We start from the raw sequence: 19,661 nt of genomic DNA, 5'->3' as shown, positions 1-19,661 counted from the left end.
GCACCCCCAATGTGGGGAGCTGTGTCCCTCACACACCCCTACTTTAATATTCTCACTCCAAGGTCGCACCATAGTACGACCGTAACAACAAGCATACCTACAGCACTTTCGCTCAAGTATGCTCACCAAATTGGAACTCGGTGAAAGATGCAGTTGAGCTTCTGTACGGACTCCATGCTGATATATGGTTTCAAATCCCAACCTTTCCAATTCTGACAATAACTTATACAGTATTACTGTCTCCATTATGTTTCACAACATGAAACTAAACTTAAGGATCTGCATGGCTCCAGGTTTGTCATACTCCCCTTTCTCTTAAAAACAGGTTTAACAAGTATAACTCTCCTAAGTTGAGGAATCTCCCCATATTTATATGCCATAGTAAATAATAGATATAACTGTGCTGTAAGTTCTTGCTGAAATGTTCTCAAATCATTATTATTAATTCTGTCTCCTTCCTGTTCTTTGTTTGGATCCAGTTTGCATAGTTCTTTTTGAATATAATCTAATTTGATTTCAGCATATCAGGTTATCTGGATGTCACTAGGAAAATGTATCATTCCCATTGTGGAGCCAAACTGCTATGCATAAAATTTTGTAAATATATCTATAATCTGATGTGTCTGAGAGTAAATTTTAGAATCTACACAAAGTTTATCAATTTGTATGTCTTTACTAATACCACATTTTATGTATCTATAAAATGGTTTCTATTATACTGACTGTCTTTACATACATTTTTCTTGATCTTGTCACACACTGCGTTTAATTTGTCTCTCCAGCTTTGTTTATTTCAGTTTTCAAAGTTGTAATTTGGCCTCTTTTCCATTTATTATCATTTTTGTCTCTCACCTTAATCAAGTATATTGCTCTTATGGAAATATATCCTCCTGACATTGTACCTAGATCCTGATGTTAAACATATTTTTGATTTTTTGCATTCAAGTAATTTCTCTTTCAAAAGTTTCCATATTCTTTCTGCAGTTTTTCCACTGAATGCATCACTCCAATTAGTTTTACATTGTGACTGTTTTGCTTCCATATAATCTGTTATTAGTATTATGTGCATTAATTTGGAGTTCAGTTTGGCAGAATTATCTAGCAGCAAGTTAACCTTTATAACCCTATGGTTACTGCACATGAATGATGGTAAAACTTGGCTTACAGTGGAAAATAACCAGATAGATTAGAAGGGTAGCAGCACTCTGTTGTGGTGTGTGAGTGTGTGTAATAGTTTGTATAGCAATGCTACCATGTGTGATGGACACACTACATGTCTCCCTCAGTTGTAGCCACACTACTACACCTTTCCATTGTGCCACCCTGTATGGCCATGCTGCCATTCAATGCACATCAGGTGGTGTTGCCGACATGTGGTCATCCACTGCACAATACCACTTTTCTCCCTGCTTATTGAGTGGCCATGGCTTCTCCAAGCACTAGTTTTGAGATAGCTCCAGCTTGATTCTTAAAAGACAGCAACATTTTTCCTGCACTTCTCCAAAGAGACCAAAGGGAGTGTCTGTTAGGCAGTTAGGAAGGTCTACTCTCCAAGGTGAACCCACAGAAGCAGCTTGCTCAAGAGGTAAGTGGTGTCACTACCAAATTTGCATTGGTTAAAAAGTGTAACTACAGATACAGTGACCAGATGAGGTGTCACCCAGAACTTCTATGCCACTGGGAAGAAAGGATTAGAAATGGAGATCCATGTTTAGTAAGCTGATTTGTATTGCACTGCTAATGTTATATAGGACTAAGCAATAGATGGATTTTTATCAGATGAATACTAATGTACTTCTGTTATATTTCTGTTTTGCTGCCCCACAGGAGACACAACAGTAAGTCCAGGCAACAGGGTAATTGGGGACATTGCAAGAAGTAGCATGATATGCCATTTAATTGTGCCACATTTTGTAGCTGATGTATTTTACATTTTCTTTTCAGTGTTCATCTTGGTGTTTTACATGATTTCTGTGGTGAAGGCAGAGGTGAGAAGATGGCCACCACACCCTGTTGTCACCACCACATGGACCATTGAGTTCCTAATGGTCTCCAGGTGTGCCTTACTGCAAAATAACAAAGTTCTTTCTGAGGAAGATGACCTGTGGCTTACTGGTGACCTCTACAGCCAACTCACATGGAGGTGAAAGATTACCCTTAGAGAATGATGCAGAGGGGTCTATCTGTGTCACTCACTGGGAGATACAATGAATGGTATAGACAGAGGTGGACTGGCAACTAGATACCTGGAATGGCAGCTTGGAGCAACTTATCTTCTTGCATGGCTTATTGAGTTGTGCATTAGGCCAGACCCAAATAACGGTTAGGTGAGTGATTGTGTAGAAGTTTCACCTCTGGACCAGACTGGCAGGCCCATGTTACCAAACTTTCTGATCCATTACTGTCATCCTTAATTTGTTTTCCATCCTGTACCTTGTTTTCTTCCAGTGCCTTCCTCCCCATCACAATTTGTCTAAGTTATGCTGTTGTCATCTTGTGTATGTGTGTGTGTTTCTGTGTGTGTGTGTGTGTGTGTGTGTGTGTGTGTGTGTGTGTGTGTGTGTGTGTGTGTGTGTGTGTGTGTGTGTGTGTGTGTGTATGTGTGTGTGTGTGTATGTATCATTGCCTCCTCTCTTGGTCTCTGTGTGCATATGTGATTATTAGTGTTCCCCTGACAACTGCCCTTTACCTTCCTTCCACCTCTCAGTTATACTTTGCTACACAGACTCCTTCCTTCTTCATAAAATAATTAAAATGAGCACCTGTTCTACAAAATAAATAAATAACCAACCAAACAAACAAATAAATAAATAACTCCTTTCTACCCAATCCCCACATATCTTCCATTCATATTACCCTTTGTGTATTCCTCTGCTTGCTTTTTCCCATGTTTACTGTATTGCCTCTCCTTTTACTCCTCCTAAAATAATGAACTCACCAGTCACTGTGCTTACAGATAGTGTGCAATGTAACAGCTCTGTTAAACCTGTACATGCGTGCAAGTGTTGGGTGCATGACTCCCATATCACAAATCCATCTGATCATGGGACTGCATCTTTGTAGACTGGGCTGATGTGTAACTGCTGGGTATTGTGTGATTGTGATTCCTTTCCTGTATTTCCCAGATTCCTACACTACTGCACTGCACTATACCTGTCTGCATTCCTAATGAGCAAACAGCCTTGTTGCACTTCAGGCACAACGATGCTTTTTGCTGTGGGTTGACATGGGCGATCTTTCTGAATACCACCAATATATAATATAATCACTATACATTACTCAGAACATTACCAATTGTGAACCTCACCACTTTTTATTATTATTATTTTTAACCCCCCCCCCCAAAAAAAAAAAGTTCTGATCTATACCTCAATCTGGTTGTTGCCCTCCCATTTTCTGCCTTAGAATGAACTGGGGTAAAGTGAAAGAGCAACAGCAATTACACTATAACAGCGGTTCTTTATAATCTTCCTCCTTCCAATAAGAGTGAAATGCAGTAGGTGTGTTTCCATGTATATTCATTACGACAAGAACTGATTCTTTTAATGATTTAAGCATGCAGTAGGAATCCCCTTACGTTTTTCTGTGATAACATGAACAAGCCTATGGATATTGGTTCTTTCCCACTCCTCTTAAGCCTCATTTTTCTTTGCTCATTTCTGACCATAGATTATGATGTTTATGTCCATGGATTGAGTTTTTTTCAGCTTTTAGAACAAGACCAAACTACAAAAGACATTAGTACTTTCACCCATCACAACACAGTTATATGCTCATAAAATTAAATTGCTTAATTTCAGTGTGCCTTAGTTTAATAATTTATAAACCATGTACTTAAATTTAGTTACCCTAAACATCTGTATTTCACACCATATCTTGTATACATACTCCAACAATAATTTTACTTGTGCTATACACAGCAGAGATTTTATTAATTTACAGACAGATTTTTTTTACTCACTAAGAATGAAAACCTGTTGTGTCATTTTTATACATTTCTCGATATCTGAATCTGTCAGCCTCAACATTTCCATGCAGCACCTCCAAAATATTTTGAAAAAAATGTACCTTGTTTTTTCACTATTACTGATGAAGCACCAACCGGTCTAATTTCTTTTAGAACATTTTTTCTAGAAAAAAAAAAGAGAAAAACAAGCTACATTAGTGTGTCATGCACAAGAAAATCTATACTTTTTTTCCAGTTTAGTTATGACTACTAAAGAAATCACAGAATCATTGTTTCAGGATAACTAACGGGTGGACTTATTCTATGAATCTGGGTGCTATAGAATTAAGATAAATATTTCTGATAAGATTCCTAATTTTGCTGTATTATCTTAAACCATAGAATGTTACTGTTTGCATCACAATGCATATTTTTTTTTTCAAATTAAGTAGTCTACTGGGGATATTTCTGCCACATGAGATAGTGAGGTGCTTCTTTATAGAAGTATTTTATTGATAATTTATTAGGACAAGGCTGTTTATTTCTTTGCTGTTCAATCTAAATTACAGATATTGTTTCCCTGAATAAAACTTAAGCATGATATTTCATAGAAATGCCACAATATCGAAACAACAAAATATTGAGAATTAAATTTGTCTTTGCTCGATTGGTTTGCGATTCAGGAGTTAGGAAATATAATTAGCAGGGGGTGAGGGGGTGCAACATGGTTTGCATCCCTACATTGAATATAATTAAAATATGCTGACATTTCAACATTTTCTCATTTCTATCATATGTCATATGTCCAAATAAAACAGTGAAATCCTTCAAAAATTATAGTCTTCTATAACTTCAAAAATGTATATATTACTATCAACCAGTAAATGCAAACATTCTGCTTGACACCAACAGCTGTCACTGAATGCATTCTATACTACTCACTGTTTTACTTAGCATGTGCAATTATTGCCTTCTTAGTCTACATTGCTTTGCAGTGGCTGAGATTTGAACCTGGAATTCATGCTTTAACATATTTTCTGCCAGTGTGAAAATGAATCATACAAGCAATGATCGGATACAAGAAAAAACTTCAAGTTAGATGAAGCAAACTTCTGCCATCTGAACAGAGACTTCCTTTTTAGAAATACAGTTTCAGAAGTTAAGATTTCATTATATAGCTCTGAGATTAAGACATCCTTCATAACTGACAACTGGTGATAAAAAATGAAAATAGAATTTTATCATATCTGAACTTTTGCTGTGCAAACACATGTTTCTGCGTACATTTATTAAAACCAATTACATATAGACAGAAAATGTGCTTCTATTGGAATACTGGAATATAGCCAAAACTACATAGTGGAAGAAACTTTTCAATCTTTAACATGAGAATCTCAACATTCAGCTGCATTCTGCACATTTCTATTTGAAGATGACTCCACACGTGTTTGATAACAAAGCATAAAATATTAAATTATACTTATGCATAATACCAATATCAAGTAGTAATGTGCACACAGGTTATTCAATACAGTTGCCTTCTGGGGATTAATGTGGGATGAGATATGACAAAATGTCTCGTGTATCCAGTGGGCAATTAAACTTAGGTTTTAAAAGCACCACCTTACTCATGTGTGTTATGCATAACTGTAACCCTACCACTAACCCTATCCCTAACCCTAACCCTATACATTATGTTACTAAAAACTGTTTCACAATGACACTATTCAGGCACTACGTGATCTGTGTTTTGTAGCTGTTCTTTAATGATAGCAGAAGAGCAGTTGCCAATGTTTTGTGATCCTCCAATTTTGTATGCCACACATTTATGTTTTCAATCTTTTGTGGTCACTCATTTGTGTTTCATAGGTATGTCCTACAATTGATGATATAATCATATATGGGTATACTTTTTATCCAAACAAAAAAATATTGACAAAATTAAATTTCATTTAATCTAAAATGCATTTCTAATCATGTTTCATTTAACATGCTGGCAAAATGAAAATGCACCCACAAAATCTGTTTTTGTGTTGGAGGGATTCACCCTCCACAACCCCTTACTTAATTATATTTAAATATACTAACTCCATGGTCATACAACCGCTGAATAAAGAGAAAACACAGCACACAAAGCAAATCAATGCAGTCCATGTTTTAGCTTCTCATTGGTTGTGCAACTGAGAAGTTCATATTTTTAAATGCGGGAACCAAGGTTTTGGCATGTATTGAGAAAGAGAGAGGACAATTATTAAATTCAATGTTTGTCTCACTTTTGAAATGTGCACTGCGAGCTGCAGTTCTGGGGTAGAAGTACACACTTGGAACACAATGTCTGTGAGACTGATAACTGCTGTTTAGAATTACAATTGAGAGGCAGCCAGAATTAAATTAATAATCTGGTAGTGATATAACCAAATAAGCCATTAAATAGATTTCTTCTATAAGACTTCTATCTGTTAAAAACAATCAATCTGCATTTTGCATTTCATTTTGCAGGTATACAGTTGTTTGCATATTTAATTTTGAAAAATATATTACTTGATATTCCCCCGGATTCATGAAGCTCGGCGCAAGGCTGGTGTAAGGCCTGCGCCGGCCGTGCGGCGTATAAATGGTGTAGTAGTGCCATATGCATATTAATGAAGGTGCACCGCTACCACATCCACATGCATAGGACACGTGCGCGAGTGCATGGGGTGTTAATAAGCTGCGCCCGGAGGCGTGTCAATGTTGGCTGGCGATGAGCAACCTAAACTGCTGAATATTATAGCCTGCCTGCAATAGTAATCGCACCTATCAGTGTCCGTGGATAATGAAACGTATGCAAAGCATGCAAGACAGTTCCCGGCCACACAAAATGGAGAACCAAACAGAAATGCACGCAACATAATATAAGTTTCCATCCATGGAACAAATGATATTTAAAATCGTGTGTCCGTAATGTACTGCACTGTCAGAAGTTATACCCAGTGGAAGTGAAGCGCATCATGTCAGCGTGCCGCCAATACACACATCTAGCCCCATGGGTATGGTCACCAGCAGTCCCACAGTGGTAGTGATAGTACACAGCAGGGCAGTTGTGGCTATATAATAACCATAAAGAAACCTGACAGTCCAAATTGTATACCAAACACACGCAAACATATGTATATTAAAATGTGCTATACACATGAACAGGAACGTAACCGTCACATACACATAGGATGCTATATGCGGAACCAGGATATCCAAAAGTAGAACCCATGCATGCAAATGCAATATGCAGCAACCCCAGTATAGCACATAACCCGCACCCATGTCCGAATGTCCACCAAATCCAGCTACCAGCCTTGCGCATCCGTACACCTGCACATAGCGAGTATTCCCCATATGTAGTAGGAAGTATCATCCTAGGCAGTGTCCGGATTGCAAATATGTATCCCACAATTGTAAACATCCCATCACAGGTATGTAAATCCAAATGCCCGCGTTAATGTTACGGCAAAATGTGTGTACATCCCGCGTGGGATAAGTAACCTGTTGAAACCTCAGAGTTGTTTACACACCACGGTGTCCATTACTGTACACATCTGGACAAAACATGTATGTGTAGTCACGGTACTGTTCAGTTTCTACACAGACATGCAATTCATACTACGCAGGATGGAACAGCTGTCCACCATGCAGGTCACCCCACTAAGGTTGCCACCTGTTCAGATGGCCAAGGTGGGACATTCCTTGTAGAAATGTGAGAATTTGCAGGATAAAACATACCCCCAGCCAGTGCAAAGTTTAGAATTACATGTGTATGCCAAGATAAAAGCTTATGCCATAGCATTTGAATAGCTTATGCTATCCCAAATAATAGTTATGTGTACCAGATACAAAATACCTGTATCATGCAACTAGTACAGAAAATAAGAAATATATTATTGTCTTAAAATCACAGGACATTTGCCATGTCTTAGGTGTCATCGCAGGACACAACTGTCCAAAGTGGGACCTCCCCTCGCAAAGAGGAACAAGTGGTAACCCTACTCCCCACTGAATTATCAACAGTATATATTCAACTCAATCACATAACGACACCACCTCTCAACCTATTACAGCAACAAAACCTGGACAAAGCCTAAAAGGATGGGTGGACAAATAGGGACAGATATAATTACTGCTCTCACAAGCTTCGAAAGTTCACTGAATAATAGTATGTACATAAGCAGGAAATGTTGTGAAGGATGTGGGGTAGTCCCCAGTATTACACAGGTCCGTACATATATACTGTAACAAACCGTCACATATGTTGACTGTACTACTGCATACCCGTAGTTACTTCTTAGTTACGTCATGTGCAAAATAATAACCCTCGTAAGAATGAATACAGGAAATAGTCAAATGTGAATGGGAACACCACTCACCGTGGATTATGTATCGTAAGCACCCCGACCCATATTATGTATTGCCAACATCATAAGCTGCTGACAGGTGCCCAAACACCTGTGTCTGTAAACAGATTAAATGTTTAAAATAGACAATCCCTGTCCATGTGCTTTGTCTGACATTTGAACACGGTCAGGGCAGTTCCGTTCACCAGTCGGACAAGCCTAAACCCAGATCACCACATGAACACCCTGACAATTAGAGACCTGTATGTGTCAGGAATATAAGCCTTTGGGTTCTGAATATCCCTGCAGTGATGAAATATGCAGCTTGGGTCCAGAGCAGTAGGGAATAGGGAATGAGTAACATGTAGTACCGCATTTTTCCCAGCAGGAGAATGGATGCCTGTGATGTAAGTGAAGCGGTTAGGCATATGTTAATGTAGCTATGTACTATGGGTATGCATATAAATGAGTCAGAACACCAAACTTGCACCTGTCACCCCTGGGCTTCCGGATATTGGCAAAGGCTCTTGCCACCCCCATAGTGCCTTTTTTAGGCAAGGCTCAAATTCTAAACCTACCACCCTAGAACACCAAAAAGGAAAAAAACTAAGGGTAATGCTGCTCAATGCCAGAAGTCTCACTCTCAAGATGCACGCACTCGAGGCCCTTCTCAATATGGAGAACATCGATGTCTGTGCTGTGACAGAAACCTGGTTCAAGGCTCCTGAGAGCACCCCAGCACTAACAGGTTTCACCTCATATCATGCCCGCCCCAAAATCCGGACAACACCAAGAAAGGAGGGGTGTCCATATTCATAAAGGACACCCACACCTCAAGGTTGGTGGCAACGCACGATGCATCGGAGACCATCCAGGTGCAATTAACCATAGGCAAGACTGCTCTGCAATTTGTAGCATGTTACAGGCCACCCTCTCAAACTCAGGAACCTCACATGGCCTTCCTGAAAACATTGGAGGGGATAAATGTATCTCCAAACACCATCATACTAGGTGACTTCAACTACCCTAATATAGACTGGGAACACTACTCAAGCCCAACACTCTAACCCAAAGATTCCTGGAGTTCATAAACTCAAATGCCATGGAACAACTAGTCACCATCCCCACAAGAGGAGAAAACATACTTGATCTCATCATCACGAACATGGGATCAAAATGTTCAACACCGGAAGTATACCCCTCACTGGTGAGATCAGATCATAAACTAATCTCGCTGGAGGTCCTCATCCCGCCCACCTGAAACAAAAAGACCACAGTGAAAAACTTCTCAAAAGCCGATTTCACACTTCTAAAAACTAGTGTGGTCTCCTTTAAGGCCCCTGAGCCAGTGGTAAACATTACTCAAACCGCTGAATCACTTACAAATGCCTTCTACCAGCACCTACAGGACTGCAGGGATCAGGCAATCCCAAACAAAACTAAGACTCTCTGTACCAAAGGCAAGCGTCCAGTCTGGTGGACCCCAGCCATAAACAAGCTCTACAACAAAAGGAGGAAGCTACTACAAGATAGAGCAAAATCCGTGAAAGGTAAGACACCTTTGATCATTATAAGTAAAAAACTAAGAGCTCTCATAAAATCATCCAAGGCAAATTTTGAGAGAAAAATCGCCAAGGACTCTAAAGACAATCATAAGGCCTTCTTTAGCTATGTTAGAAACCTAGGAGGAAACTCCCAGATATGCTCAGAATTAGTTCAAAATGATGTGAAAATTACTGAACCTACACACATTGCTAACATACTGGCTGACAGGTTCAGTGCAAACTCCCCCCCAAAAGGAGAGATATCTATTCCAGAGGATTGTAGACCCCCAAACATCTCCAACGCCCAGGTGAGAACTGCCCTCACTAAGGCAAAAAACACAGCATCCATGGGACCGGATGGTGTCCCCGGCTGTGTGCTTCATGAACTCAACGAGGAATTAAACCCACAGTTAGGACAGCTGTTTAATCTTAGCCTCACCTCAGGATACGTACCCAAGGAGTGGCGCATGGCGACTGTGGTCCCACTTCATAAGGGCGGTGCCTCCACAGACCCTGGAAATTACCGCCCCATTACCTTGACAAGCCTTATCTGCAAAGCCATGGAGAGGATCATAATGGAACTCATAAATAAAGACATAGGGAACTTGCAGACTTTGGATCCAACCCAGTTTGGCTTTGTCAAAGGCAGATCCTGCCTCTTAAACTTGGTTGACTTTTTCGAGACAGTCACCAAGGCCATCGATGAGGGAAAGGCAGTCCATACATCCTACCTCAACCTGGCAAAGGCCTTCGACACAATACCCCACTCAGGTATCATCGAAAAACTCATCAGCTTGAATGTAAACCCATACATCACAAGATGGGTTGCAAACTGGCTAAATGACAGAACCCACAGGGTCAGAGTTGCTGGAGCCATGTCAGACTCAAAGCCTGTCACAAATGGTGTCCCACAGGGCTCAGTCCTGGGTCCACTCTTGTTCGGCATCTACTTTTCTGAAGTACAAGCAAACACAGGAGGGTTATGGCTGACAAAGTTTGCAGATGACTGCAAACTGGGTGCCATAGTCGAAAACACATCTGACACAGATATCCTCCAGAAGGGCCTCACAGAAATGGATAACTGGTGCCAGAGCCATGGCCTGAAGTTAAACGCCAAAAAATGCATAGTCATACCCTTCGGGAAAAACAAGGTTACCCCTAGCTACCATATAGGTGGCAATCCACTGAGCACAGAAAAAGTCATCATGGATCTGGGGACCCAAGTTGACAGTAGCCTTTCGTTTGACACTCATGTTGCTAAAGTAGTTAGGAAAACCTTCTATATTGCCCACCTGATCATGAAGGGATTCACATCTAGATCAAGGAGGTCATCGTCCCCTGTACTCATCACTCATTAGACCTATGATTGAGTACAATGCCCCGTTCGGAATGTATCTGACCAGACACCTGCTGCAGCTTGAAAGGCCCCAAAAGTTCCTCACCAAAAGGATAAAGGGTCTCAAATATGTCTTATGCTGCCCGACTGAAAGAACTCCAGCTCTATTCAGTCTCATACCGCTTGCTCAGAGGTGACCTGTGCCTGACATATAAGGCCATGTCAAACCCAGATTTGATGAATATGCTTCACCTCAAAAAATCTAGATCCCTCAGAACCACAAGGGCGGGAGACTTAAACCTTGATACGGTTATAAATAGAACGTGCTGGAGGGACAGATTCATCACCCAGAGACTCCCTATGCTGTGGAACAAAATCCCGGTACATGTGAGGCAGAGCACCTCGCTGGCCTTGTTCAAGAGGAATCTTGACCAATGGATGGGAGATCGCAGATATACCCCAGGGATTACTTCAGTGTCACTGCTTGACAGAGGCACAGAAAAATGATAGGCATAGTTTTTATTCAAACTAAAGGGGTGGCGAAAGCCACATAACTATGGGCTAGGCTTATAAATGCCCTTGGGCAGATAGCCTAGTATGAACCTATGAACCTATGAACCTATGAAACGTATACTGGTTACAGCATCCGGCCAACGTAAATGCAGTCCCGGTTGAACAACGACTACAGCACATATAATGTGAAAGTGTAATGAATGAATGAACTGTGCTGTACAGACAGTTAAATATGTAAAGGCGAACGTGTGTTTTGCAAACGTCCATTAACCGGATTACAGATAATTACCGGTACTGTCACAAGTAATAAAGCCCACGTAAGCACAAAGACTTAGTAAACATATGTAACCCACAATAAGGATATGTATGCGCGCCCGCACGTAACCCACAATAAGGAAATGCAAGTGCGCCTGTGCATGTGTGATCCACTCACAGCATAGTAAATGAATGCTGATTCCCCCATGTTAGTTATACATGGCTCAAACCCGTTAACCTCGTAAAGTATGAAACCGGACAAAGCCATGCAAAGTACCGGTACAAATAGGGACCAACCCCAGATATGTGCCAGAACAAACATAGAAAGTGGATAGAATAACGGGTGTGTCACTAGCATGGATTCTCTGAAGGGTATGCAGTCGTAACCTGAACTGCTTGCCAGAAATCCCCACCATAAGTCTCAAATGAAATGCCACTACTTTGCCAGATAGACACAGGTTTATGTAAAACACAGTGAAGATAAAGGGGCAAGCAGCTGTACACTCTGCGACAATCTGTATAGTGGAAAGGTATGGTATGGATATAGATATATGTGTATACACATAATCCACAGACGTAAACCAAAGCAAGTTATGAAATGAGGATTGTACATGTATATATGTATACACAACAGACTTATGTCCCGTAGATATGACATATGTACATAAATAGGCGACGTTATATCGAATATGGGTAGACAAACAGACATGCAGGAAACGTGAATAAACCGCAGCATTCAAAAACATTGGCCAGAAAGTAACAGTCCAGCAAGTTCTACACTTTAAACATGCAGATAGGTGTCCATTGCAGGACTCCATAAATTGAATCTTACGTAGTGTCAACCGACATTGACGCAAAAGAAGTGACTGCAGCAAATACGAAATAGCTGTATATGCAACAGTATCAGGTGCAAGGGTGATGACACATGTGTCGATAGAATGTATGACGTATGAACTGATATCCGGAGAGTGGGGAGTGCATATAAGTGTCTCCACACTTCAGTAACGCACACATTAAACATGTGTAATGGGTACTGTAGAGAGTTGTCAGGTATGGGAATCATGGGTATGCGGAAATGGGCTTAGGTGTTGTTTGGCAGGGATTTCGTAGGCCCGCCCCGTGGGAGTGATGTGGGTATAGCACATGCCTATATTCTCAATAATGGGGCAAACCATCCACTGGATATTGCGGAAACCATTTTGGCAATATGTAGGGCCCTATATCAGTGTCATGTAGGCAATTATCATGGATGGACATGTGTATGACCAAGATGGTTCCCATAACTGGAAAACTGTCAGAATAACACAGCTGCACTAAGGCATAGTACATGAAATACAAATAGGGACTATATTAGATATACCCCAGACAAAGTCAGAACGTTGTGAGAATACTGGCGTACCCATGAATACGAATGTTATGAGTGTTACTAATCATGTAATGGAAATGTCAATCACTATTATCTACCGCACAGTCCGTAATGCCTTGCCAGCAATTTACCAGAAAGGCACATCACTATGACAAATGTAAGTAATAATAACTGAGGAGTGCACCATATGCTGCATATTCAAAGAAGACACATAAAATCCATAAGATCCAACATTTAATGCTGTTAAAACAACCAAGGAAAGTAGAGACTGCAGTAAGGTAAGCGCTTTCACGTTTGAATCCACGCTTCTTCAGACATCAAAAAGCAGTCAAAAACACATGTGCTTAAATACAAAACGTGACATCACTGCCTGCTCTAGAGCAGCAAATCAAAACAATTATAAAGCAAAAACGTCAGTTTCTAAAAAACACATATATAATGCTGACATAAAACTACATCTTAAATGAATTAAACATTTAATGACGAATTTAAAAATGTATATTATTAAATGGCTGATAGCAATAAAAGCTAGTCAAAACTAATGCCTTAATGGTCTGTTAGCTAAAAACGGCTTAAGAGTAACTCGATCATTAAGTCCATATCTATGGGCTTGTAATTACAAAATCCACTTGCCTTCCTTTTCTTCTGTAACATTTCTAATATTGCCTAATCTGCCATTTCTCCTAACCAATTCCAAGACCTTGAATCTAAAAGTATGTGAAGGTCCATTTTCAATGACATGTTGCGCCAAAGCATTGGCTGTGTTGCTTCTATCAATAGCATAAATATGTTTTCGTATGCGCTCTCGTAAATACCTATTTGTCTTGCCAACATAAAACTGCTTACACTGTTGACATTCCGCAACATAAATAGCATTGGTAGATTTACAATCCGCATAGTGTTTGAAAACATAAACACGTCCTGTTATGGGATGTGTAAAACTGTTGGAATTAGCTATGTATTTGCATTGATTACAGGAACGGCAGGGAAAAGTACCACATCTATCAGATTGTCTGAAACCTTCATGATTGTTCTCATAACATAATAACCTATTAAGATACAACATATCCCTGTATTCTATACGGGGTCTCTCTTCTATAAGATTTTTAATTCTATCATCCATTAACAAAAGTTTCCAGTTGTTATTGAGAACTCTTGTAATGTGATTGTTCCTATTAGTATAGGGTATTATTAACCTGTTGACCTGACTAGTGTCATGACTCATATTAAATGTAGAGCTAAAATTACTTCTTCTCATCAAAGGGGCACCAGGGCCTGATCTGAGTCTGTCCCCCTCTTTGATGTCATTATGAACTTCAAAGCTATTATAGCCTCTGGATATGAAGTTCTCAGTCAATTGTACCTTGTGATGTTCATATGTGGTATCTTGGGTGGTCAATCTAGATACTCTCATGACTTGATTCTTTACTATATTTCTGTGGATGTGCTTGAGATGCATGCTGTTACAGTGCAAAAGATTGTTTTTCCAACAAGTTTTTCTAAATAATTCTGTGTCAAAACCATTGGGAGCCATGACAACTTTAACATCCAAAAATTCAATGGCATTAAAAGAATAAGAACAGTCAAAACACAGAAAATCAGTAGTGGCATTTAAATAAGTCACAAAATCCATTAGCTGTTCAACTGTGCTACCCACACAATAAAAACATCATCCACAAACCTGTTGTAATACTTCAAGTACTTTCCAAAATCACCATTATTGTTGAGAACAAAGATGTCTTCCCAATGTGCCAACACCAAGTTGGCATAGGCGTTGGCACATGGGGTGCCCATTGCCACTCCTTTGGTTTGTAAGTAGTAGTGTTTATCATATAGCAATACATTGTTCTCCAATATAAGTTCTAGGAGAGACATCCATCTACATATCCTGTCACTTGAAATATTGTTCTTCACTAAAAAAAGCCTGATAAATTCCATACCAATGTCATTCGGTATTGAGGTAAACAACGACTTAACGTCAAGTGTGACTAATAGGTCATCACTGCAAAAAAAGGAAGAATCCACAAAAGTCGAAAGATTCTCCAGAAAATGTGTAGTGTCTCTTAAAATTTGATCTACCCCCATAACTATAGGTTTAAACATTTTGTCTAGGTATATGGAAAGAGGCTCAGTGAGCCATCCCCTGCTAGATACGATTGGTCTTAAAGGAGGATTTAAGGGTTCTTTGTGAATCTTCGGGAGACCTCTAAATGAAGGAACTAGGGGATTATCAACTAAGAAGTACTTATAAAGATCATTGTCAATAACGTTAGTTATCAGCAGATCATAAAGATATCCATGTACTTTTTTAATCAAATTATTGAGGTCATAATTATGTAAAGGAAGATAGGTAGCTGTGTCAGACAACATAATTTCCATTTTTTCACAATACATTGACTTGTCCATAACAACCACTGCACCTCCTTTGTCAGCTTGTCTAATAATGATGGAATCATTGTTTCTCAAGCTGGCTATCGCCTCCCTTTCATCAATAGTGGTGTTATAAAACTCTGGTTTCACCTCTTTGTTGTTATATAAATCAAAGATTTCACTTTCACAAGCTTGTTCAAATGCCTCTAATAAAGGATGTTGCTGAGGCATAAATGTGGAAGGCTTCCTGAACAAACTCTGAACATTGGCTCCTGTCTCATTGTTGTTATCACCATAAAGCAACTTTAAACCTAAGCTCCTAGTGAAAAGTTTTATATCAACAATTATATCTGTAAGTTCATTGCAGCTAGAGGGTATAAAGCCCAAACCTCTGTTCAAAACAGATAATTCATGTGCATTCAGTACATACCTAGAAATATTAACAACCAACTCATGAGAGCTCATTTTAGTATTTTCTTTGTTTGTTGAAAAACCTCTTCGGTGTTCTTCCTTTTTACTGCCCTGCCTTGTGGAGACCAAGTCCGCCTCTCGAAGGGTTTGAAGGGCAATGGAAAAGAAGGATATCCCTCACCCACACCAAAAACCTCATCTTCAGCTGTGATTGTTAGAGGATCAATGGGCAGTCGCTTACTACGTGTATCTTTCATTTTACTTGTTTCAATAACCCCTGGTGTCGTTGGAGTAGTAATATTATCATGCCCATCAGCATGAATGAGAGCTTCAACTATGACTTGTCGTGGTTTCGTAATTAAGGAAGTAGTGTTACCATCGGCCGAGTTGGAGCACGCTGAAGTGGGTGGAGCAGCCACGTCATTCGTATTCCCTGTTGACGTTGTAGAAAGGGCGGATCCCTTTTCAGAGCTCAATAGCTTAACGACGTTAAGTCGTTGTTTACCTCAATACCGAATGACATTGGTATGGAATTTATCAGGCTTTTTTTAGTGAAGAACAATATTTCAAGTGACAGGATATGTAGATGGATGTCTCTCCTAGAACTTATATTGGAGAACAATGTATTGCTATATGATAAACACTACTACTTACAAACCAAAGGAGTGGCAATGGGCACCCCATGTGCCAACGCCTATGCCAACTTGGTGTTGGCACATTGGGAAGACATCTTTGTTCTCAACAATAATGGTGATTTTGGAAAGTACTTGAAGTATTACAACAGGTTTGTGGATGATGTTTTTATTGTGTGGGGTAGCACAGTTGAACAGCTAATGGATTTTGTGACTTATTTAAATGCCACTACTGATTTTCTGTGTTTTGACTGTTCTTATTCTTTTAATGCCATTGAATTTTTGGATGTTAAAGTTGTCATGGCTCCCAATGGTTTTGACACAGAATTATTTAGAAAAACTTGTTGGAAAAACAATCTTTTGCACCGTAACAGCATGCATCCCAAGCACATCCACAGAAATATAGTAAAGAATCAAGTCATGAGAGTATCTAGATTGGCCACCCAAGATACCACATATGAATATCACAAGGTACAATTGACTGAGAACTTCATATCCAGAGGCTATAATAGCTTTGAAGTTCATAATGACATCAAAGAGGGGGACAGACTCAGATCAGGCCCTGGTGCCCCTTTGATGAGAAGAAGTAATTTTAGCTCTACATTTAATATGAGTCATGACACTAGTCAGGTCAACAGGTTAATAATACCCTATACTAATAGGAACAATCACATTACAAGAGTTCTCAATAACAACTGGAAACTTTTGTTAATGGATGATAGAATTAAAAATCTTATAGAAGAGAGACCCCGTATAGCATACAGGAATATGTTGTCTCTTAATAGGTTATTATGTTATGAGAACAATCATGAAGGTTTCAGACAATCTGATAGATGTGGTACTTTTCCCTGCTGTTCCTGTAATCAATGCAAATACATAGCTAATTCCAACAGTTTTACACATCCCATAACAGGACGTTTTTATGTTTTCAAACACTATGCGGATTGTAAATCTACCAATGCTATTTATGTTGCGGAATGTCAACAGTGTAAGCAGTTTTATGTTGGCAAGACAAATAGGTATTTACGAGAGCGCATAAGGGAACATATTTATGCTGTTGATAGAAGCAACACAGCCAATGCTTTGGCGCAACATGTCATTGAAAATGGACCTTCACATACTTTTAGATTCAAGGTCTTGGAATTGGTTAGGAGAAATGGCAGATTAGGCAATATTAGAAATGTTACAGAAGAAAAGGAAGGCAAGTGGATTTTGAAATTACAAGCCCATAGATATGGACTTAATGATCGAGTTACTCTTAAGCCGTTTTTAGCTAACAGACCATTAAGGCATTAGTTTTTACTAGCTTTTATTGTTCTCAGCCATTTAATAATATACATTTTTAAATTCGTCATTAAATGTTTAATTCATTTAAGATGTAGTTTTATGTCAGCATTATATATGTGTTTTTTAGAAACTGACGTTTTTGCTTTATAATTGTTTTGATTTGCTGCTCTAGAACAGGCAGTGATGTCACGTTTTGTATTTAAGCACATGTGTTTTTGACTGCTTTTTGATGTCTGAAGAAGCGTTGATTCAAACGTGAAAGCGCTTACCTTACTGCAGTCTCTACTTTCCTTGGTTGTTTTAACAGCATTAAATGTTGGATCTTATGTATTTTATGTGTCTTCATTGAATACGCAGCTTATGGTGCACTCCTCAGTTATTATTACTTTTATTTGTGCTTCTGTGAACCGAGGGTGCTTAACCTAGCAGGATTTGTTTTTTCTTGGATTGTTGCTGCTACTTTGCTGCTAGGACATGGCTGCTACACCAGCTAATCGAACTGGCGTCTCTGATGTTGAATGTACTCTCGGTTTGGAGAGTTTAGTCGCAATGTCAGCTAATCCATTACTTAAGCTGATGACTAGTGACTTGAACAATGATGACAGCACAGCTAACAGCTTTAAACACAACATGAACGTTATTTTATTAACCAGGAAGTTGGAGAATAAGTTACAGAGACTACGCAATGTGCAATGGAAAAACTGCACATGGAAGCGTGTCTCTATTTTAAACTAGTTCCCAGGGGCCTAAGGGTATTGAAAATGCCCACCTTTGGTACCACGCAACCTGAGCTTTTAGCTAGATGGCAAAAATTGAATCTTGATACTAGTTTTACCTATATCAAGATCCTTATTGAGCAATATGATACTGTTACACGAGAGTTGACAACTGATATTATGAAACTTGAGAATGAGCTGATGGAGCTTTTGGGGCATCATGAATTAACCATACTTTGTAGTGACCTTAAGCTCATGCTTACTTCCATTGACACTAAGTTCCTACAGGAGAAGAAAAAGAAGTTAGAGAGGGACTTTCTTGATTTTCAAAAGGGCCAGGTCTTTTCTTGGCCTCGTGATAAATCTCAAACCAATCCAAACAATGTGAACAACTTTAAAAATGTTAGTTCTAAAGTTCCCAAAACCAACGTTTTACAACGAGTCCCCGTTTCTACAGTAACCACTACTAGAAATGCTCATGACACAGTTGATTTATTTGTTCCGACGCTATTGAGCTCTGAAAAGGGATCCGCCCTTTCTACAACGTCAACAGGGAATACGAATGACGTGGCTGCTCCACCCACTTCAGCGTGCTCCAACTCAGCCGATGGTAACACTACTTCCTTAATTACGAAACCACGACAAGTCATAGTTGAAGCTCTCATTCATGCCGATGGGCATGATAATATTACTACTCCAACGACACCAGGGGTTATTGAAACAAGTAAAATGAAAGATACACGTAGTAAGCGACTGCCCATTGATCCTCTAACAATCACAGCTGAAGATGAGGTTTTTGGCGTGGGTGAGGGATATCCTTCTTTTCCGTTGCCCTTCAAACCCTTCGAGAGGCGGACTTGGTCTCCACAAGGCAGGGCAGTAAAAAGGAAGAACACCGAAGAGGTTTTTCAACAAACAAAG

General features: G+C 39.5%; 1 protein-coding gene across 1 annotated transcript in view; it reads right to left on the bottom strand.

Annotated features, from left to right (window-relative positions):
* The window catches only part of LOC122814304 (NXPE family member 4-like), a 398,587-nt gene that overhangs the window by 282,626 nt on the left and 96,300 nt on the right, over positions 1–19,661 (bottom strand). The window contains exon 3 of the mRNA XM_044086891.1: positions 4,069–4,130. Coding sequence (XP_043942826.1) covers positions 4,069–4,130 — 62 coding nt within the window. The remainder of the gene's footprint in view (positions 1–4,068; positions 4,131–19,661) is intronic.

The sequence above is a fragment of the Protopterus annectens genome, chromosome 10.part0 (genome assembly GCF_019279795.1).
Source record: "Protopterus annectens isolate FY-2018-M chromosome 10.part0, PAN1.0, whole genome shotgun sequence".
Lineage (NCBI taxonomy): Eukaryota > Metazoa > Chordata > Ceratodontiformes > Protopteridae > Protopterus > Protopterus annectens.
The sequence above is the reverse complement of the archived record's forward strand: the minus strand, read 5'-3'. Positions and strand labels throughout refer to the sequence as shown.